The 23,482-nt window shown below is 39.0% G+C and overlaps 1 protein-coding gene across 2 annotated transcripts in view; it reads left to right on the forward strand.

Moving 5' to 3' along the window:
• EXOC6B (exocyst complex component 6B) overlaps positions 1-23,482 on the forward strand; it is a 635,729-nt gene that overhangs the window by 294,036 nt on the left and 318,211 nt on the right. For both annotated transcript variants that reach the window (XM_045286668.1, XM_004696081.3), the window contains exon 7: positions 13,761-13,937. In XM_045286668.1, coding sequence (XP_045142603.1) covers positions 13,761-13,937 — 177 coding nt within the window. The remainder of the gene's footprint in view (positions 1-13,760; positions 13,938-23,482) is intronic.

Raw genomic sequence — 23,482 nt, forward strand, 5'->3', positions numbered from 1 at the left:
GCCGGATTTGTAAGGCAGAATTGGGATCATGATAGTGGTGGGGAGGAAGCATTTAAGAACTAGAGGAAAGTTGTATGTTTCACCGTTGCTACACTGCAGTCTGACTGGTTCGTCTCCTTCCCGCAACCCTTCTGTAAGGGGATGTCCAGTTGCCTACAGATGAGCTTTGGGTTCCCAATCTCCACTCCCCCTCATTCACAATGATATGATTTTTTGTTCTTTGATGCCTGATACCTGCTCCCTTCTACACCTCGTGATCACACAAGCAGGTGTGTTTCTTTCATGTGGGCTTTGTTGCTACTCCGCTAGATGGCCGTTTGTTTATCCTCAAGCCTTTAAGACCCCAGAGGCTATATCTTTTGATAGCCGGGCACCATCAGCTTTCTTCACCACATTTGCTTTGTGTTCAGTGATCGAGTTGGGAAGGTGAGTATCTCAGAGTGCTGGATTATTAGAGCGAGTGTTCTTGTGTTGAGGGAGTACTTGAGTAGGGGCCCAATGTCCATCTGTTTCCTTAATACTAAACATATAAATATATGTACATAGATCTATTTCCCCATCATCATATGTAAATATTTTTACATATGTATATGCTTGTATTTAGATCTCTATAAATGCCCTTTGCCTCTTAGTTCTTTCTTCTATTTCTTTTTACTTTCCTCTTGTACCACTATCATGTGCAGCCTTCATTTGAGTTTCAGTAATTCCTTTCAGTTACATTGTTCTCAATCTAGCAGTGCCTGACCTCCTACACCCTCCTTGCCATAGATTTTCGGTCACTTGTTCCCTTGTTCAGGGTTTGTTAACATGTACTTCCTTTCCCCCGCCTCCCCCTCTTCCATGTCCCCCTGGGACTGTCATCCCATTGTTGTCTCTTCCGGCTTGTTTATTGCGCCTATCCCATCTATATAGACACACAGCGACAACAATATGCCCAAACACAAGACCAAGCACAACAAAAAGGCAACAACAACAACAAAAGCCAAAAAGAATTCAAGGTCTATTTGTCGTCCTTTATGAGTGTTTTCCAGTCGAGTCTGATGAGGTGCCACACCCTGGCCCCACATTCTATTTTTGGTATTTCCTGGGGACTTCATTGCTCTGCTCCCCTTGCTGCTCTGTTGAATGCCCCCAGTGTCTCACTTCATTCGGCATGGTGCGCTCAGGGCAGGCACAGTTCCCACAGACGGAGTCACTGATTGACACAGCGCACACAGACTCGGGAGACCAGGCTCTGCTGGCGCAGATCTATTTTATTGTTGTCTTTACACAGTTTATATAAGGCACACAAGCCAATCAGTTGTTACCAAGCTTACTTCCTTATTCTAAAACTTATCCTTATAAGGTTATAAAATTGCACTAATGAGGAAGAGGCATGCTTTTGCCGTAGGCTAGAGCAAGCAGAGGGATGAGGAAGCTTTACAGAGCTGACTTGTCTTGGGACCATTTTGTCTCACCAGCGTGCTGGGAGCCATTTTAATAGAGACATGGTATGCCTCTTCTCAGGCCTGCTCGAGAAGGCTAAGCAGCATTCTACGCCGTTCCTCCTTTATGCATTCTAACTCCACAGCCATCACCCCTACATCTCCAGTGTTGTCCCCCATGGCGCTATGGGGGTCAGTGAGGAACATGGTGTCTTGTGGTGGGGCCAGCCCCATGGTCCTCTCTGTGCATTGGCTACTCTGAGCAGGAATATTGTCCTCAGAGCTTGATGGGACAGGATGTGCTTCACTCTCTCTTCCTCCCCCCTAATTGGCTCCTGTGTGCTCTGATCAGACAAGTCCAGTGTTGTCCTCTGAAATGAATTATTTGGTAGTTGTGGTGGTGGGGTGGGGTGAGGCACTGTCCACTTGGTAATGGGGCTGGTCCCTCAGGCCTCTCTGTTGGTTCCCTGCTTCATGTCAGTGTGTTGCTTTCTTGTCTAGGAGCACAGGTTGAAGTCTGGTCCCTCTTTCCCTGTGGAGATATAAACAACACCCTCCCCCTGGGTGGGTTAGTACCCTGTTCCCCCGGCTACCCATGTTCTCCGCCCCCCACCTTTTTAGTTGATGGGCGCTTGTTTATCTTCAAGCCTTTAAGACCCAAGATGCTGTATCTTTTGCTAGCTGGGCACCATCAGCTTTCTTCACCGCTTTTGCTTATGCACATGCTTTGTTTTCAGCGATCATGATGGGAAGGTGAGCATCATAGAATGCCAATTTAATAGAACAAAGTGTTCTTTCATTGAGGGAGTACTTGAGTAGAGACCCAATGTCTATCTGCTACCTTAATACTAAACCTATAAATATATGCACATAGATCTATTTCCCTATCTTCATATATAAATATATTTACATATGTGCATTCCTGTATTTAGACCTTGATAAATGTCCTTTGCCTCCTAGTTCCTTCCTCTATTTCCTTTTACCTTCCAAATGAGAAATCTTTATGTGTGCATAGGAAATAGTACAGGATGGCTCATTTACCAAAATAACTGATTATTACCAAAAAATTTTGATTGCATTTTCCTTTTTTTCATTTTTAATCTTTATTTTCTAATTTTTCAATTTTCTGCAATTAAAGTGTGTGGTGTGTATATTGACAAAGGAAAATGTAATATTTAAAAGTTTTAAAATAATAACATCTAATTTTCACAATAATTTTATAAAACCTTTCCTATTATTTCATGCACATTGTATTGTAGTACATAGAATTCAGCTTTATGCAATGAATTCTGTTAATGCAAAGACCTTTTCCCCATAAAATAAAGGTTTATTTATTTTAATTTTTAATCATTTTATTGGGAGCTCTTAGTTATCATACCATTCCACAGTTCAGTCATATCAAGCACTATTGTACAATTGCTACTACAATTATTTTCCAAACGTTTTCTTTCTCTGGTTTAAGTAGGAATTATTGTTGCTGTTAGGTGTCTTTGAGTGATTTTCAAGTCGTCGTGATTCCACGTGAAAGAGTAAGAACTGTCTCTAGGACATCCTAAAGTGTAATCATTGAAGAAGCAGATTGTCTGGTCTTTTCTCTCATATTGCCACCTGGTTGGTTCGAACAGGCGAACTTTTGGTTAGTAGCTGAGTGCTTAACCATTATGCCACTCAAAACCAGAACAAAACCCACTGCTGCCCAATTGTGTTGAACTCATAGGAACTTTGTAGGACTGGTTGGAATTGCCCCTGAGGGGTTCCAAGTCAGCTGATGGTTACAGAAAATCAACACAAGTTTTATTAAAAATGTGGTTTTAGCTTAGACCACAAATTTGTTTTTTTCCACAACACAAAAAGTCTCCCAATTTTGAAGGCACCTCAATGAGACTAAAACAAGTATATTAAAGAGAGAACTTATCTAAAACTGTCCAGCAATTGCAGAGACATGTTTAAATTCCTTTTGTTTCTAATGAACTTGTGCGTGTATGGACTTATGAACTAGAACACTAGTAGCAATACTTTTTAGCACACACACACACACACAAAACAAACAAACAAACAAACAAACAAACAAACATATCAGTGTGGTAAAATCTACGTAAGCAAACTTTACCAGTTTAAAAAGGAAACAGAGGAAAGATCTAGGAAATAAAGCTATGGATAGAGGTATAAGCATAGGTGAGTACATATGTAAATTCATCAATTCATAAAAATTGAGGTATTGGCCTATGCACATATATTTATAAGGCAATACACTGAGGTAGTGGATGGACTTTGGGCCTCTGTTCATGCCCTCTTTCAATGGAAGAACCCTTTGTTCTAACAACCTGGCATTCTGTGATACTCACCCTCCCGACACAATCACTGAAGACAAAATGGATGCACAAGCAAATGTGATGAAGAAAGCAGATGGTGTCCCGCAATACAAAGATATTCCATCTGGGGTCTTAAAGGTTGAAGGTAAACAAGCGGCTATCTAGCAGTGAAGCAACAAGCCCACATGGAAGAAGCACACCAGCTTGTGCTATCATGAGGTGTGTACTGGATTGGGTAACAGGTATCAGAAGACTCAAAACAAACAAATGAAAAAGAAAATATCACATATTGTTGAGAATGAGGGGGGTTGGAGCAGAGACCCAAAACCCATCTATAGACAATGGGACATGCCCTCACAGAAGGGTCACAAGGAAGGGATGAGTCAACAAGGGCGCAATATAGCACCAATTTATTTTTTAACACATAATTTTCCTCTGGTTCCTTGAGGCTTCCTCACCCCCACTATCATGACCCCAGTCCTGCCTTTCACTTTGGGCTAGACTGGAGCATGTGCGCAGGTACAGCTAGGAGATAAGAGCTCAAGACATCTGAACCCAGGAACAGGAATGTGAGTAGTGGTACCAGGAGGGTAGGGGGAAGGTGGGAGCGGAGGGGAGGCAGAGGAAACCGCTCGCAATGATCAACACATAACTGACCCCCTGTCACCCCCGCCCCACCACCGTGGGATGAACAACAGAAACCATGGGGGTAGGGAGACAGCGGTTGGTATAATATATTAAAATAATAATTTATGAATTATCAAGGGGTCATGAGGGTGGGAGAGAAAGTAAATAATAGTGGCGACATATGTACAAATATGCTTGAACAATTAATTTATGGATTGTAGTAAGAGCTGTAAGAGCCCCTAATAGAATGATCTTTTAATAATAAAAAAAAAACCTAAATTTTTTTTTACCATTTTAACCATTAAGTAAGTGTACAATTTTGTGATATTAATTACGTTTACAATGTTGTGTAACCATCACCACTATCTATTTCAAAACCTTTTTTTATCACCTCAGCTAGAAATTTCAAACCTCTAAGCAGTAATTCCCCATCTATTCCATTTCCCTGTTCCCAGGATCTAATAACCACTAATAAACGCTAGTCTTCTATGCATTTGCCTATGCTCGTTACTATGTCTGGTATATTTTACTCTGGTATATTTTACTCAGCATGTTTTTTGGATTCACCCATATTATAGCAAGTGTCAGAATTTCATTTGTCTTTATCACTGGATAATATTCCAGTATTGTGCATGTACTACATTATTTTATATATATTCATCTGTTGATGAACACTCAGGGAATTTCACCTTTCGGTTACAAGAATCATGATGCAATGAGCATTGATTGATATACAGGTATTTTGATTGAGGACCTGCTTTCAAGTCTATTCCAGTGCCTAGGAATAGAATTGCTGGATCATGTGGTAATTCTCTTGCCAACTCCTTCTTGGTGAGTGGGCCAGTTTACATTGTCTGCCTCCTGAGTTCCTGAGAAGCTGCCATCTGGTGGGGGCTGTGTAGCTGTGTGAATCTGAAGAAATGGGCTCCATTTCACCAGCCCTAGCACTCTAGAGATCCCTTGTGGGTTGTATAAAGATCCATATTGCCTGAAAATAATCTTCCCATTTTATTCAAAATACTTGCTATTATGGAAAACATTTGGCTTTTAAAAAAATTCCAAGCAGAGAATAATTCCGTTTTGAACTGATTATCTTACTGAGGACAACCACTGAACAGTTTTCTGCGGTGGCTTTACCATTTATCAGCAGTGTATGAAAATTCTGGTTTCTCCACATTTTTAACAACAGTTGCTATTTTTTCATTTTTCTGATCATGAACATTCTTTTGTTATGTGTGCCATTGAGCTACAACCATAGTGAGTAAGAAATATTTCATCATAGTTTTGATTTGCATTTTCTTAATGACTATTGGTGTCGAGCATGTTTTCATGTATTTATTGGCCATTTTTATACTTCTTTGGAGATATATCTATTCAAGCCTTTATTAAACTAGCCAAATTTTAAATTGGATTGTCTTGTTAATGATTATTTTGATATCTTCTGGATATTAAGCCATAGTCAGGTTCTTAAATAGTTTTCTTCCACTCTTGAGGTTGCTTCTTCATTAAAAAAAAATCCTTCGTTGCACAGTTTTAAATTTTGACTCCAATTTATATGTATTTTATTTCATTGCCTATACCTTTTCTCGTTCTTTTGACTATTGGGACTCAAAGAGACAACCTTGAAGTTTTCCTATCTTAGTTTGCCATTTATTTTTGGTTACTCTTTGGCCTTCAGAAACACAAAAAAGGATGATAAATCCACTTTACTACATTTTTGTGGAGTTTAAAAAAAAACAAACCGTGGGTTTTCTGAAGGAACCTAAGAGGTTGATGTGTGATATGAGAGTCAACAGAATAGTATATTGCTAGGGCAGTCTGGTTCTTTAATCTAGGGACTTCCTAGATTAAAGAAAACCCATATGGAACTGACTATGGGTGGGACAACGGGGGTGAGGAGCAGTTATCTGTCAGCTCCTTGATCTAGCTTTGCCTCACTCTGGGCTGTGTAGCCTGAGAACTGAGTAGTTCTTGTGGAATTCCACATTGTGGTGTCACAAAAGTCTCACAGTAAAAAGCTAGAGTTGTACTATACCTGCCCAAGTGTGTTTGTGTCAGGTTGTCCACCGTGTGAAGTTTCCAAACTTGTCCAGAAACTGATTGCTGATGCTCTAGCTTGAATAAGAGTTGAGGCTGAGTGGATTCGAATCAAAGCACAAGGGGTGCCCATTTGTAGTACTGATATTTTACTCGAATGCTCCAAATGTCACTCAAAATGTAGTGCAAATGCAAAAGTAATGGCATTGTGTAGCCATATGAGATGCTGTTAATGATTATCTACTAAATATTACCCAGTTTCAGATATTGCCATAGTAGATAGTGAAACAAGGGTCCTCTCATCTTCGGAGGGGAGGCAGAGGGAACTTTCATTGTAAAATGTGTCTGTTTGTTCAGGATGCTGCTGCTGTTTGTGCTATCCAGCCAGTTCAGACTCCTAGTGCTGCTCTGTACAACAGAACGAAACCCTGCCTGGACTTGTGCCATCCGTACAGTTGTTATGCTTGAACCCTAATGTCGCTCCCAGCATGTTGAGGGGCTTCCTCTTTTTCGCTGAACCTCTACTTTACCAAGTGTGATGCCCTTTCCCAGGGACTGGTCCTTTTTGCTAACATGCCCAAAGTCTTGCCATCCTTGCTTCTAAGGGGCATTCTCTAAGACAGATTTGTTTTTCCTTCTGGCAGTTCATGATACTCACTTCCCAGGTAGTTTGTTGTAATGTGTTGGCTTATGTTTCTGTGATGCAAGAAGCTTTGCCACTGGTATTTCAAATATCAACAGGTCACCCACGGTGGGCAAGTGTCCATGGCCTTTCCAGGCACAAGAGTAGAGAAGGAAGCAGGAATAGGTGGGCCATTACTGAGAGGTTATCTATTGAAAACCTTTTATTAAAGATACCTGATACTTACTTAATTTAATCCTTGTAGCAGCTGTGGGGTAGCTAACTTTGATACAATTAACCTTGTTTTATAAATGAAGATGCTGCACAGAGAAGTAAAGTCACGTGTCCAAGGTTATAGAATTAATAAACCAGAGAGGGTGGGCTTAAAGATTGATCTCACCCCACCAAAATGTTTCATTTTCCCTTCCTGATTTAGTTGTGTGCCCCAGAGTTGATGCTGGTTGATCCTGCTTTTACAGCACTGTTATTGAAGGCCACCTACTTATCTCCGTTCTGGTTGCAAAGGTCATTTGTATTTATTCTTTTAACCCTCTAGAGGTCAGTATTGGTTTGGTAAAGATTCAGGGGCCCTTAGCATTTGATTCATATAATTGTAACCCATTAGGACTCATTGCTAGGTGCCTTTTGGACCGTCTTTTACAGTAAAACTCGATTTAATGGCATGCGTAGAATGCCTTGTAGACATTCTGTGACATATAAATGTATTAATAGTGACACTTTCAGTCTCATTCCAGATTAGGGGATGCTTCTGCATTCTCAGCCCCTAGTTAGGTAGAACAACGACCAATATTAAAGATATCACTCTCTTTTATTTGGCTAAATCTTATTCTCACATGATTCTTTTTGTTATCTCTTGCCTTCATGTAGTAAACCATATCTAGATTTGCTATGAACATCCAGTACCAAACCAAACCAAACCAAACCAAACCTGTTCTGTGGAGGAATTCAGACTCAGAGAGACTCTGAAGGGCAAGTAGAAGCACCCTCACAGGGTTTCCAAGGTGGCAGTCATCACCAAAGGGGCCTGCCACATCTTTCTCCCATGGAGCGGCTGGTGTGCTCAGCCTATACACTTTCCTTTAGCTGCAAAGCACGTAACCACCCAGCCACCCAGCAACCAACCAACAAAAAGGCACCAAACCCAATTCATTGTCATCATCGACTCTAATTCATAGTGCCCCTATACAGTTTCTAAGATTTAAAATCTCTGTGGGAATAGACAGCCTCATCTTTCTCCTGCAGAGCGACTGGGGGGGTTTGTACTGCTGACCTTGCAGCCAGTAACCCAGTGCCTAATCCACAGTGCCACCAGGTTTCCTTATCAACATGTTACTTACCAATATTTAGGTTTAGGCAATTCTGAGAGTGCTAAAAGACATTTTCTATCCTCAAATAGAGAAAAGTTACCTATTGAAGTGCTCTATTGCTGTTTTTAGCTGGATGTCCTGCAGGCTCACTGAAACCTCTGCCCAACTCCCAACTTACTCTTTCTCTGGCCTTTATTGCTTGGGATGGTCCTACCATCCTTATCAAGGCCAGGATACTTGGAGCTATTTTTAGGACCACCTTCTCGTTTTTTTTTTTTAAACCTTCTCTTCTATATACATTCAAACAGTAAATTCTGTTGCTTCTGCGTCTTTCTGTATCTGTTGCCAACTTAATTCAAGTACTCATGATTGGTTCTAGACTGTTAGAGTGATCTTGATAGATTCTTCTGCTTCCAGTGGCCACCTCCCAGCTGATCACACCTTGTTCCTAGAGGATTTTTTGAAATGTTGTTCCCCAGTGTACATTATTTCAGGGTCTCTCCATTGCTGGCTGGCTGGCTGGTGTAGAAACTCTTTTTATGACACCTTTAACATGATCCCCCTTAAACTATGCTTTAATGACACAAAATCACTTATTCCCCGAGTGCCTGGTGCTACTCACTTTCTCATGCTGCTTCCTTCTTCTGTGGGGCTTCTGCTTCCTGGATACTTCCTTTTGGGAAAGTCATGCTTATTTCTAAAGAGCACACTGGTACCATGTCCTCTGCAAAGGCTTTCCTGGCACTCCTCCGAGTATATCTGAATGCCTTCTCCTTTGCCAAGTTTGCTGTCCTGTGTAGTTATTTCCACACTTCTGCACTGAATTATAGCTCTTTATTTGCTTACTGGAAGCCCAGGTGGTACAAAAAATTAAGCATGTGGTTACTAACCAGAAGATCATCAGTTCAAACCCACCCAGAGGAACCTGAAGAAAGGCTGGGTGATCTGCTTCTGAAAAGTCACAGCTGTGAAAGGCCTGTGGCGTCAATTGGCTCTGTAATACATGTGGTCCCATGCTTTGGAATTGAATCACTGGCATTTGGTTTGGTTTTTGGTTATTTGCCTGTCTTCCTCCCCTCTCAGTGTGATGTGAGGCTCACAAGTCAGGGACTACATCTTACTTCTTTGTATACCTACTGTGAAGCATAATACCTGGTATTGAGTAGATACTTAATATGAAGGTAAGTAAAAAACATTGCCTCAAAATATAGAAACAAATATTATCAAGCAACAATTTCCAAATGTGAAGCTACTGTTTTTTGACATATCCTCTATCTAAGTCTCCACACTTCTGAAGACAGTGTTTCCATCGCTCTCATCATTGCCTGAATAATTCTGCACTCTGAGACTTAGAACACATCAGAATGGCAGTTTTGGGATCCCCCAGGGACTTGCATTGTGCTCCTTTTAAATGTTCTTTGGCTTTTGAGAAATAGAAAGCAGTCTGAAGGGATCAGATCAGGACTCTGGGGTGGACAGGGAAAGATTCCCTGGCAAAATTCCAGTAGGACGAGAGCCCTTGAAGAATGAGCAGGTGCACTGTGGTGTTGGTGGGAATTGGGGTCGGGGTCGGGGACCTCATTGTAACTTTCTTGTTTAAGATGAGCTTGGCCATGATTTGCAGCGGGGCTGGTAGGGAGAGGTTGATGGGTCCGGTTTCAGGTTCTGTTGGAGGAGAAATGGTGGTAACACACACGGTAGCCGTGTCCTATAGCTGTGTTGCTGGACTTCTGCAGAATGCAAGAAGTGGTAGGCGACAAGGACTAAAGAATAAACCCTGCTTACTGTCTGCATCAAGGAAAGTAGAGAATAACATCAATACAGGATTCTTGAGTAAGAAGTGGTTAACTTTGTAAAATTTTTACACCAAGACAGTGAAAACTACTAAGAAAAAGTAAACACCTACATCTTTCTAAGGTCTGACTGGTATGATTTATATCCTTTTTTTCTCCAACTCCAAACAAGGCTGCAGAAATCAGTCAGCTGCTTCTTTGACACATGGTTATAAGGGTTGTCTTTGGAGGGACAGAATAAATGGTCATGGTTAGACACCTAACCATGTCAGGAAAGAGCTAGAAGAGCACCCTGAAGGGCATTTCCCCCCCATGGACTTTAATGTTGAATTTTTATTTGAATATCTATCATATATTTACATGCATTTATATTTACTCCTTCTACTTTCCACCAGTCTCATAGCATACATTTCATTAGGTGGAGTTGTATCCATATCAGCAAATATCCAAGTACGTATTTCATTACTCTTTCTGAGATTTGGCATTTCCAATTGGGATAATTTCTGCTTGGCAAACAGCTCTGACTGGTTTCTCACATTCTGGAGAAGCCTTGATCATTCTGACAGAGCTGTGGAATACAACTTAAAACCCTTTGATTTCTAGGAGGGTTCCCTGTCCCAAACTACTCTGCGCCGTTTCTCCAAACTGATTAGAAAACCAGCTGCTGACTGGAAAAAACAAAAACAACCCCCTCCCCCAGCCCGTTCTAACACAAGAAAACAATAACAACAACAAAACCACCACACACTAAATCATCTAAATCTAAATTTATTTCTATACCATGCGTTCCAAATTTGTATCTAAATGATAGAACTTAAGTATGGCTCCTCTTGATTGCTTTTTATACACTGGCAGTATTTGATTAGTTGTAAAGAACAGTGATAACTTGGGATTCAATAAATTAAGACCTATTACTGAAAGCAAAAATAGAGATAAGGGAGCAAGTGATCCCTCCCACGTTGAGGGTTGGCTTTTTCAATATGGAAGCTTTGGGACGACTTCATCCCTTCCCAGTATTCCCTGCCTCTCTCTGGGTAATTTGCATTGAAGTTGGGAAAGATCATCTTAGCTTTTGAGGGGAATAGAAAGAATGCCCTCATTTGGGGGGTGGGGGTGGGGTCTCAAGCCTAAATGAAGTATTTTTGGGTGCCTTCTCTATTTCAGTTTGATATGAAGCCAATATGTATTTTATGTAATTCACACCAGCTATCAATGGGTAATATGCAGAGAAACAAGTTTGTCCATTGATTCAAATCTCTGGAATGTAGATTCTTTTAGTTTTCTTGGCAGAAACTACCTCACATAGTTCAAGTTTTTCTCTGTCCTATTATAATTATCTTGTTTGGCCAGTGCCTGGACTAACTTACTGAATATTTATCTTTAATTCCGTAATCTCATTCAGAAGATTGATTTTTTAAAAACTAATTTCTACTTGTCATTGATGGAGAAATATATATTGATGCATATTCTGAGAGGTTACATTTCTCAAGCTTTGCATCTTGGGATGATAATATTGGGGTGGGGTGGTGGGTGATGTGAGGAAGCTTACTTTGAAATGCTTAAAAAAACAAACCCCAAACTTGGTTAAACCAAATTCAATAAGTTTCCTCTAAGTAATTAGATTTCTCTTGGCTTTTAATTTGCTAATATGCATTATATATATATATATATATTTACACACACATATATGAATAAAATACATATATGAAGATTCATGCTAAACAGTGTTTCTCATTTGTTTGACAACAGAACTTTTTTTCTTTTTTAACATTTGGTACTTTGAGGTACTTTTTTAACATTAGGGTACATTGGCATAAATTCTAGAAAGATCTAGAATTTAGAGTCTCTGATTTACCACTAGCTAACTTGTGACTAGAGCCCTGGTGGTAGAGGGGTTACAAGTTGGGTTGCTAACCACATGATCACCAGTTTGAAACCACCAGCCACTCCAAGGGAGTAAGATGAGGTTTTCTAGTCCCATGGCGTTACAGTCTGGGAAACCCACAGGGGCAGTTCTACCCTGACCTACAGGGTTTCTATAAGTTGGCATCGACTCGATGGCAGTGCGTTTGAGTTTTGGTTTTCGAGTTTCGTGATCTTGAACAAATCCTTTGTCTTTTACCCCATAAGATTTACTTAGTTTATTGTTGTTGCAAATATACACAGCAAAATATACACCAACTCAATTATTTGTACATGAACAATTCAGGGACATTGATTCCATTTGAGTAGTGCAACCATTCCCACTCCTTTTCTGACTTGTTCTTTCCTCATGAGCATAAGTTCTTTGTCTTCTAAGCTTTCTATATAATCTTTCTTTTTAAAAAATTGCTCTAGTTTTTAATATTTTCTGCTTTCTTTTTAACCATTTCATTGGTGCTCTTACAGCTCTTATAACAATCCATACATCCACTGTGTCAAGCACATCTGCACATATGTTGCCATCATCATTTTCAAAACATTTTCTTTCTACTTGAGCTCTTGGTATCAGCTCCTTAGTCCCACCCCCCTCCTTCTCACACCCTCCCACTCTCCTATATACTCTTTCAAGCTACTCTTATCAGTTTGATCCCATATCAAACTCACTGCCATCATGTCAGTTTTAACTCACAGGGACCCTATATGACAGGGTTTGAACTGGCCCTCTTGGTTTCTGAGACTGTAACTGTTTATGGGACTAGAAAGCTCTGTGTTTCTTGTGTGGAGCTGCTGGTGGTCAGACTGCTGACCTTGCAGTTAGCAGCTCAATGTATAACCAGGATGCCACCAGAGCTCCTTTGATCCCATATAAATAGATATTAAAAGTGTAATGATAAATTATTCTATTTTAGATGACTTCAGAGAATAGTTTGGGTTTAAGGTTTAATGATGGTCTCAGGGCAGTACTTTCAGGGGTACATCCACCCTTCTTGGCTTCAGAAAGTCTGGAGTTGATGAGGACTTTAAATTCTGTTCTATACTTGACTTGCTTTGCGTAAATAATCCTTTGTATTTTGGCCTCACATATCTTGCATGGATTAATGGTTCTGTTATTGATTTTTCATAGTCCAATTTTCCACCTCTTTTTTAATCCACTGAAACCATACCTTCCTTGCAGCCTGTTCTGTTACACGGAGGATTTAATACTTTCTCTCTGCGAGCAAAAGAAGAAACTCTTTAAAACCCTATTTTCCCTAGATTAAGGTCATGGAATCACATTGGATTAATATTTCAAGTAACTCGATTGGGTTAATTCATTCTCTGATTGTATTTTATTGATCTATTATATCCACGTAATATGAGTGTAAGTGTTACCTAAAAAAAATAATTACAGACTCCCTCCCATTTTTTCCCTAAAAGATAAACAGTCTATCATTTGTACTTATCTCTTAAATACATAAGTGAGAATGGATAGATTCCATTTTTAATGTTTTTTTGGATAATATTGGCTGATTATTTTTGTTTTCATATGGAAAACTGGAAAATGAGCTCCAGTGGGATCCCTTCAGGGTAAAGAACAGTTACTTTAATATACTTGGTTTTATTTGTGGAATAAAATTTTTATGTGGTAAGTTTTTTTATTATATTTAATTAGGTTTGCTTCTTCTTTTTCTTACGTGTGTGTGTCTCTATTCTAGGCCCAACAACAAAGAAACCTGGATAACATCGTTTTACAACAACCCAGAATAGGTAGCAAGAGAAAATTGAAGAAAGATGCATATACAATTTTTGATGCAGAGATAGAAAGCACTAGCCCCAAGTCTGAACAGGACTCAGGAATTCTGGATGTTGAAGATGAGGAAGATGATGAAGAGGTAACTAAAATCTGAACTGGAGCAATGAGATAATTGTTTGGTGTAAATGAAATATGGTTAAGTGTAATGAAGAATTTATTGACAATAATGTAGCCTGTGTGACCTTCTGAGTTCTAAATGTCATTTTGAATTCAAATAGACCCCAATTTAAGGAAACGGAAGATACATTAAGCTATCTTAGATTTAAGAGGACTTTCATGTTTGAGAGGACACAGGGTTTCTTGGCATTGTATTGATTAAGGTAGTCCATTAAGTGAAGAGTAGAGTTTACCTGACTTAAGAGATGAGGTCCAGATGGCCTCCACTGGAACTAGAACGAAGTTATTTGAAGCAAATACAAGGTGCTACTTCAGAGAGTAGGTAGTAAGCAAGTAGATTTCTGTATCTTGAGAAAGGGTGTGGATGGAAAAAAATTTTAAGCACTAGAAAGCTTAGCATATATTCCTGTAGGAAATATCAGTGGGCATCAAAATAAACCAGAAAAAAAGTTCTGCTGGGCAGAGCTTTTGTAGTATGAATTTTTCCCACTAGGTGAGCACTGAGCAACTCGCTCTGAGTTAGTGCATTTAAGGGCATCACCTGTGAAGGTTCTCTTGATCACAGTGAATTTTTTATAAAAGCAATTTTGCTCAAATCTCGTTTTTTGTGATGGCTGCTTTAAGGGAACAACGTGCGGCTGTGAAATTTTGTCTCCTGCCTCGGGGGAAAAATGCCACTGTTGTGATATTGAACACAGCTGACAAGATGGGAAAACTCAAGTATATGAGTGGTTTTCTCATTTCAAAAGAGGTGAAATGTTGATTGATGGCAAATCTTGTTCTGGACATTCATCAACTTCCCGAATGGATGAAAATGTCAACTTGTACTGCATTTGGAGTTTGTTCCACCAGGTCAGACAGTTAATCAAGCTTTCTATTTAGACGTTCTAAAAAGATTGCATAACATTGTGTGACAAAAAAGGCCCAATTTGTGAGAGGGGGCACTGGTTTTGCCACCATGACAATGCACCTGCTCATGCAGTTATCTCAGTCCTCTGGTATTAGGCAAAAGACCAGCACGCCTCTCTTGCTGCATGCACCTGACTCACCTGACTGCACTTCGTGCAACTTCTTTTTCTTTCCACGAATGTAGAGGGCCATGAAAGGACAGTGATTTGACCAAGTAGAAGAGGTGAAGCAAAAAACCAGGGAGGTTTTGTCAGCCATCCAAACAGATGGGTTTGAAAATGTTTCCGAGAATGGAATTGCAGACTTGACATATGTATTAAGTGTAATAGAGAGTATTTTGAAGGTGATAACATTGTTTTGTAAAAAAATTTAAATACATAGCTTTGGGTGTGTGTGGAAGAATTCTGGTTTGGGGGGAATACCCCCTTATAGGTATCTGAGTGATTGTGGAAGAATCTAATAATTTTTTGATTTATCTTTTAGATAATTCAGCATCACTCTAGGCAAAGCGTATGTTTAAGTCACTTCATTAGTACTTACTTTTTATATTCATTCCATTGTATTTAGAAAAATTAAACTATGGTGATAATTTAGGTTTCCTGTAAAATATTTTTTCTTTCCTATGTACTAATTATTTGCATATACTAGATCCATTTATTTGTGAGTATATCGGTTAAGAGCATGACCTTTAGAGTCAGACATACTATTCAAATTCAGGCTCTGCCACTTTATTATTTTTATTAATAATCATATTACTGACTTTTGAAATGGCCACCAATATATGTAAGGAATGATTTATTTCTGTGCTCAGAAGCTTATTAAGCTTTTAAGTGGTAGTCTCTTTTTCTTTGTTTCATTTCTCCTGATAAAACAGGGTTGACTTTCTTTCCTTATCCTGTTTCCCTTTTCAGCTTTTCCTATTCTTTTTGGTCTCCCCTCTAGGTTAAAAAAGAAGCTCCACCCCCATACTTGATACTGACTGAATTTGTAACCTTAGGGAAGTGGGTTAATCTGTTGGTAACTTAGTGTAGTCATCAGTCAAAGTGAAGACAGTGGTCTCTGCTCCAGGAGGTTGCATATGGAATCCGCTCCATAACAAATGGTCTGTAGCTGTCAGACTGTGTCCTGGTTTCAGTATTCTTTCTTGCTGACTCTTCTTTGTGTCAGTGCTGTCAGTCTGTCTGTTCCTGTTATTCCACCGCAGTAAAGCGTACGTTAGAAGAGTACACAGTTCCATCTTTCTTCTACAGCATGGTTGGTGGGTTTGAACCACCATCCTTGTGGTGAGCAATCCAGTGCTTATCTGTCAGTGCCACCAAGATTTCTTTAACTCTTAGTAGAGCTAAGAAAAACCTTTTTGAGTCTTATCCTCTCCACCAATTTAGGTTAGAACAATCAGGGAATTCCCTGATATTCATTGAGAATAGAAAGGAGTAGAGAAAATAGGAATACTAGTATGCTCTCTTTTTGCTTGTTTAGTATAGTAGGTTATGGATCCACCCTGCAAAACAGACTGCCATTTATTATACCAGTCACTGATGAGGCACTATAGTAGTTCAATAGCCTATCAGTTTTAAGAAATTCCAGTGAACTCCTTTTATTATATTTTGGGTGCCTATCAAGGAAGTAGCTAAAGAAGACCTGGTGGCGTTGTAGGTTATGAGTTGGACCACTAACTGTGAAGTTAGAAGTTCGAAGCCACCAGCTGCTCCTTGGGAGAAAGATGAGGCTTTCTACTCCTGTAAAGAGTTAATTCGCACAAGGCTTTTCTGCTCTGTCCTATGAGTTAGAATGAATTGACTCGATGGCGATGAGATCAAGGAAATGGAAAATTCTGTTAGATGCTGTGGCTTAAGGAAGTAGAAATTAAACATTATCTGTGCTAGGATAATTCAAGCCCTGAAGAGATGGTTGTCTGATCAAATGAAAGAATGAAATACATGCCCGGTTCTCCTATGATAGTCAGAACTTTGTGGTTAGGAGCTGTTGCTTCTGGGGATAGAGCCCTTTTGATTTTGGGCTACATTTCTTGTCTTCGGAGAGTAGAGAAAATAATGGTAGTGGAGCTAATAAATGTGTTTGGGGCTCCTCATAAAACATACTATGAGAATATAATCAGAAATTAACATTTAAAAATGGCCCTTTATTGCAAGCCACACAGAATTTTTCTTAAGAGATTTGCTGATTGAGCTCTTACAATAAGAATTCAGCACTTCACTGTCATCTAATGGCATCCTATCTTTAAAAAAAATTCCTACCTTATATTTATTTACTTCTCAGTGTGAATCTTCTTCAAGTGCACATTCTTAATCTCAAACCTCATGTAGAGAATTATTTATTTAGATGTCTCCAAACTGGTTTCTTGGCATAGTTCTTGCATGGGGTGAATAAATTCTTCAGATAAGGTCTTTTGTGACTCACTGTCACGTTCTGACCTTCATTCTTGTCATTCTTCCACAGACCTCATTGAGAGCAGTGTAAATAGTTTTAGGGGTATTGCGATTTTTATTCTTAGAACATGGTAATTATGGCATAAAATCCTGTAGGGCAGTAGTTCTTAACTTGGGGTTTTAATTCCCTTAAGAGTTTGATAAAATATATGGAGTCTTTTACCAGTAAAATGTACATATATTCACTCACAAAAATTTCTGCATGCAATTTCAGGGAATTCATGAAATTCATGTTGCCCTTAGACTCCAAATTAAGAACTCATGTTGTAGAGTAGTAATACTTGAACTGCATTGTGCATAGGGATCACCTGGGAATCAAATTGCAGAGTCTCATTCTGCAAGCTGAGTTTGAGAGTCAACATTTCTAACAAGCATCCAGGTGAGGATGGTGCTGCAGGTCCACTTTTAGTTATAAGATTGCTTAGGACCATCAAAAGATACAGTGTCTGGGGTCTTTAAAGCTTGAAGGTAAACAAGCGGCCATCTAGCTCAGAAGCAACAATGCCCCCATGGAACAACATATCAGCCTGTGTGATCATGAGGTGTCGAACGGATCACTGAAGACAAATGGGTGCATAAGCAAATGTGGCGAAGAAAGCTGATGGTGCCCGGCTATCAAAAAGTATAGCGTCTGGGGTCTTAAAGGCTTGAAGTAATCAAGCGGCCATCAAGCTCAGAAGCAACAAAGCCCTCATGGAAGAAGCACACCAGCCTATGCAACCACGAGGTGTCGAAGGGATCAGGTGTAAGGCATCATCAGGACAACAAATCTTACCATAGTGAACGATGGGGGGGAGTGCGGAGTGGAGACCCAAAGCCCATTTGTAGGCCACTGGAGATCCCCTTGCAGAGGGGTCTCAGGGAGGAGATGAGCCAGACAGGGTGTGATATAGCAACGATGAAAAATACATCTTTCCTCTGGTTCCTAAATGCTTCTTCCCCGCCCCCACTATCATGATCCGAATTCTACCTTGCAAGTCTGGCTAGACCAGAGGATGTACACTGGTACAGATAGGAACCAGAAACACAGAGGATCCAAGGCAGATGACCCCTTCAGGAACAGTGGTGTGAGTGGTGATACTGGGAGGGTAGAGGGAGAGTGGGTTGGAAAGAGGGAACTGATTACAAGGAACTATTTGTGACCTCCTCCCTGGGGGACAGACAACAGAAAAGTGGGTGAAGGGAGACGTTGGACAGAGCAAGATATGACAAAATAATAATTTATAAATTATCAAGGGCTCGTGAGGGAGGGGGGAGTTGGGAGGGAGGGGAAATGAGGACCTAATGCCGGGGGCTTAAGTGGAGAGGAAATGTTTTGAGAATGATGAGGGCAATGAATGTACAAATGTGCTTTACACAATTGATGTGTGTATGGATTGTGATAAGAGTTGTATGAGCCCCTAATAAAATGATTCAAAAAAGAAAACAAAAGCTTCCAAAACAAACAAACAAACAAACAAACAAACAAACAAACAAACAAACAAACAAACAGATTGCTGAGGACCATGAGCTAGCATTGTTAGTGCACAAAGACTAATACCCATGAGTAAGTGGGGCTCTTCTTGAGGGCTCTTTGTTATTGAACAAATATTTTCCTGTAGCTAAGAAGGAGACCATGCCTGGTAAAATATAGGGGCAATGAAAAAGAAGACCCTCAGTGAGATGAGTCGACACAGTGACTGCATCATTGGGCGCAGGCACAGGGATAATTGGGAGGATGGTACAGGATTGGGCATTTCTGTTGTGCAGAGGGTTGCTGTGGATCAGAGCCAACTTGATGGCACCTAACAACAATGTTGTACTTAAAGAAAAAAATATTTTGCTCTCTAAAATATACTTTTAATAGATGCCAACATTATCTTTTATGGTAGTTTACAATTCTAATGTAACATACTTAGTTATTTTATTATTCTCTGAAATAAAAACATTTTATCCCTTCCTGTTCTCTTAATAGGAAATATGTTCTTGGAGTTGAGTGACATTTGTAGGCTATTTACTACATCTTTAGCGTGATGGTACTGAACAGAGATCATACAATGCAGTCCGTCTAAAAACCACATACCTCACTTGATATAGCATACAGATTGCTAGTATTTTCATAGTGTTAACCTGAAATAAGGTTTATGCCAGAGATGGGAAAACCTTACTAGCCTGTGAACACTGAAGATGAAATCACAGTAGTAAATCGTCTTCTTGGGTACCAACCATCATACATATTGAACAAACTGACGCAGTGCATCTCCTACTGACCCCTGAGAAGTGTGACAAATAAAAGTATTTTCTGGTAACATTCTCTCTTCATTTTAATATTTATTCTTTGACCAAGTCAATAAAAGGGGCACAAATAAGATCTAGTTATTTTTTAAAATAGTCATAGGTTAGAGTTGAAGTATATATGTTGATGCTTGATTTGATTGACAGTTTAATTACACGATTTTCGGTGAAACTATGTGTCGTCTTTTACAATTGGTTTGACACTATATGTATTGTTCTGTTATTTGCAGTTCTCTGTCTAGGTAGAGCTTTGCAAGTTTTTTTTTTAAAGAGGTAGTGAACATTTTGCATTGAGATTATATTTATGGTCCAAATTCAATAGGAATATGATTTTTGAGATATTTCAAGATAAAATATAAAGAGGCTACCAAGGTGTAATCTATGATTTGTGAGAAGGGGGCAATAATGCCACTAAATGTAGGTTTCATAGGACTCATTGTGACTCTGTAGGACAGTGTCGAACTGTCTCTCTGGGTTTCCAAGCCTGTAACTCTTTAGGAAGTGGAAAGCATCTTCATTCTCCTATGGAACAGCTGGACTTGACTTTATGCCAGTGAGTCTGGTTTTTGGTTTGGAGGGTAGGCTTATTGTGAAGATTGAATGGAATTATGTATATAAGAGATATAGTCTTGTCACAGTACTCTTGTCTGTACAGTGCTCTCATATAAAATACTTACTATTGTGATTGTGTGCTTTCTAAAAAACAAAGCTACAAGTTGATGTGGTTTGGTAATATATATTTGAATTGATTGATGAATACAATATGATGTAAATTAAAAGTGAAAAAATACTATGTTGAGTAAGAAATAGTTTCAAAAAGTAGTGCTTATGGCTTCTTCTTCATTGGTTACGTAAGACTTTCTGAATTCTTCTGACTTTGTATTTACCATACTTACGGCACATTCCATATTCTATTTTGTCTTTTTCTTAATTTGCTTATAAACTGTTAGGGAGCAGTGGTCATCCATGTAAGTGGTTGTTTCAAAGAATGTTGGTTGGCTGAATAACTCATCTCAAGTTGAGCTCTCAAGGTTTTGATACTACTTTTGAAATTTGGAATTATTAGGGTGGAATGCTAAGCTTCAATAGAAATGTTATGTAATATACAGGCTTTGGGGATGCCTGGATAATATTGAGATTGCACTAATTAAAAAAAAATTATTTTATTGGGAGCTCCTACAACTATCATAACTTTCTGTAGTTCAATCACATCAAACATTATTGTACAATTGCTGACTCAATCAGTTTTAACACATTTTCTTTCTTCTTGAACTCCTTGATATCAGCTCTCCTTCATCCCCTCCCTCCCTCACCCTAGCCCCAAGAACTCTCATCATTCATTCATTCATTCATTCATTGCCGTATCTTAGACTATCTAATACACACACACACACACACACACACACACACACACAATTCCTTTGTTCGCTCCCGTCGAGTGCGGTTATACAAGATTGTACTCATTTTATAGTAACAATAATTGAGAAGGACTCGGGACTTGTATTAACCTTGTATGACTGAAGCAAACAGTGTAATTTCTTTAAGCATCTCTTTTCTCACCTATAACCTAGTGGCAGTAATTTTGTGAAATTACCTGTGAAAAATATGATTGTTATAATATTTGACCCAATTTAAAACTGTCGCTTGTACATGCCACATCAGCACATTTACACACTTATAAATTGTGAATAAAATGTGATACTTTAAATTCCAATATAATATCACAGGTCTTTCCCGATTACATATTTGTATCTCTGAGGGTTTTTGCTCCTTTGATGTCAGTATGTTTACTATTTACCTAATTATAGGACAAGGGGATCCTGATTGCATCGTGGGTTATGCAAATGGGCTGTTAATCACAGGCCACCAGTGGCTCCTTGGGAGAGAGATGAAGTTTTTCACTCCAGGAAAAAGTTATAGTCTCAGAACACCCCCCCCCCCCCCCAGCCCCCTGCCCAGGTGTGGTTGCGCTCAGTCCCAGAGGGCTACTATGGGTCAGAATGGACTCCATGGCAGTGAAGTGGCTGGAGTCGTAGGAGATACATCTATATCTCAGAGTTGCCATGCAAATGTTGCTAAAACCAACAAACTTGTTAAGACTTCTCTGAAGTTCCTTTTTCCTCCCAACATATCCTATTGGGGCTATGGAGTTCGCAGTACTGTATTCAAATGATTCTTAGCATTATTTTCTCCCTAGATATGATTGTTACCAGATATATATATATACACAATTAAGTCCATATGCTTAAAAAATTTTTTTTTTGGTGTACTGGTTACTTGTTGGGTTGTGATCCCCATGGGCGGCAGGCAGTTCGAGACCACCTGCAGCTCCGCAGGAGAAAGACCAGGCTTTCTCCTTCTGTGAACAGTTACACCCTTAGAAGTCCACATGGGGTTCCATGAGCCAGCCTTGGCCAGTGGCAGTGAGTTTGATTTTCTTTTTGGTTTCTGTCCTTATAAGCTTAATTTTTTGAATGTGTAAAATTACGAGCATGAATCAAAAGGCAACACCATATAAAAAGATGCATTCAGAAAAATGACATTTTCTTTATTCTTTCCATCCGGTTTCTGACTACCTATTGTAAGTAATCAATAGCATTGTTTGAGGTGTGTGTATTCATATGTGTGTATACATTTTTAGACAGCATGATTATTGTTTACACATATATATTTTTGTACTTTGTTTTTTCTTCCACTTGAGATTATATCCTGAAAGTTACTCCATATCATCAGTTCATAGAAACTAATTTTATTTTATTTTCATTATTAACTGATATTCTATTTAGTTTTGTAATAATGAATATGTTTTATTCAGCCAACCTCCTATTAGAATAGAAACAGATATTGGAATAGCTGAAATAAAAAGTACTGATCTTACCAAGAACTGGCAAGAATGCAAAACAACTACGACTTTCATGCAAAGGGATCCTCCAAAAGTTCATGGAAAAATGGAATTAAAAGATAATGGAGTTTTCCCATGAAGTTTTTGAAGTCTCCTTGCATAATGCAGTGGAAATGTAAATGGTACAGTTAAGTTAGAAAACAGCTTGGCAGTTTATTATAAAGATATATGTATCATATGATCTAGCTATGCTACACCTAGGAGAAATGACAACTACCTAAGAGAAAACGAGCTACGCAAGAGAAATGACAACTTATGCTCACACAGAAACTTGAAGCTGAATGTCTATAGCAGCTTTATTAATAAATCATCAGGCTAGAAACAACTAAATTGCCCTTCAGTTGGATTAATATTACTTTGAAATAAAAAGTTATACCCAATAAAATAATTAAAGAAAAAGGTATGAACCAGACATAGTTGTTAACATAGATTAATCAAAAATATATTGTGCTAAATGGTCAAAGGTTTTCAAAGGCTGCACCCTGTATGATTCTATTTTTATGATACTAAGATGAAATTCTAGGGACATAATTTATTTTCCTGGATGGGCATCAGAGCATGATTTTATTACATAGTTACATAAGGGAATTTGGAGGGGTGATTTAAAAAAATTCTTATTAAGAATCTTCGGTGAAACAAACGTTTAACACTTGGCTGATCACCAACAGGTTGTCGGGGTGAACCCAGCCTGTTACGATGTTGGAAAAACACCTAACAATTTCTTCCTATAAAGATTACAGCCAAGAAAACCCTATATAGGCAGTTTTACTTTGTCACATGGGACCATTATGATTGAAAGCCAGTTCAGTCCCTAACAAGAACATTGATGGTGATTACAAGACTCCTATATACACTTATCAAAACATAACATGGTTCCTAAAAAGTGTTCATTTAAAAAAAATATTTTATTGGGGGCTTGTACAATTCTTATTACAATCCATACATACATCCATTGTGTCAAGCACATATGTA

Source organism: Echinops telfairi, unplaced genomic scaffold, assembly GCF_000313985.2.
Source record: "Echinops telfairi isolate 266 unplaced genomic scaffold, ASM31398v2 ScPeMD7_9;HRSCAF=40, whole genome shotgun sequence".
Classification (NCBI taxonomy): Eukaryota; Metazoa; Chordata; class Mammalia; order Afrosoricida; family Tenrecidae; genus Echinops; species Echinops telfairi.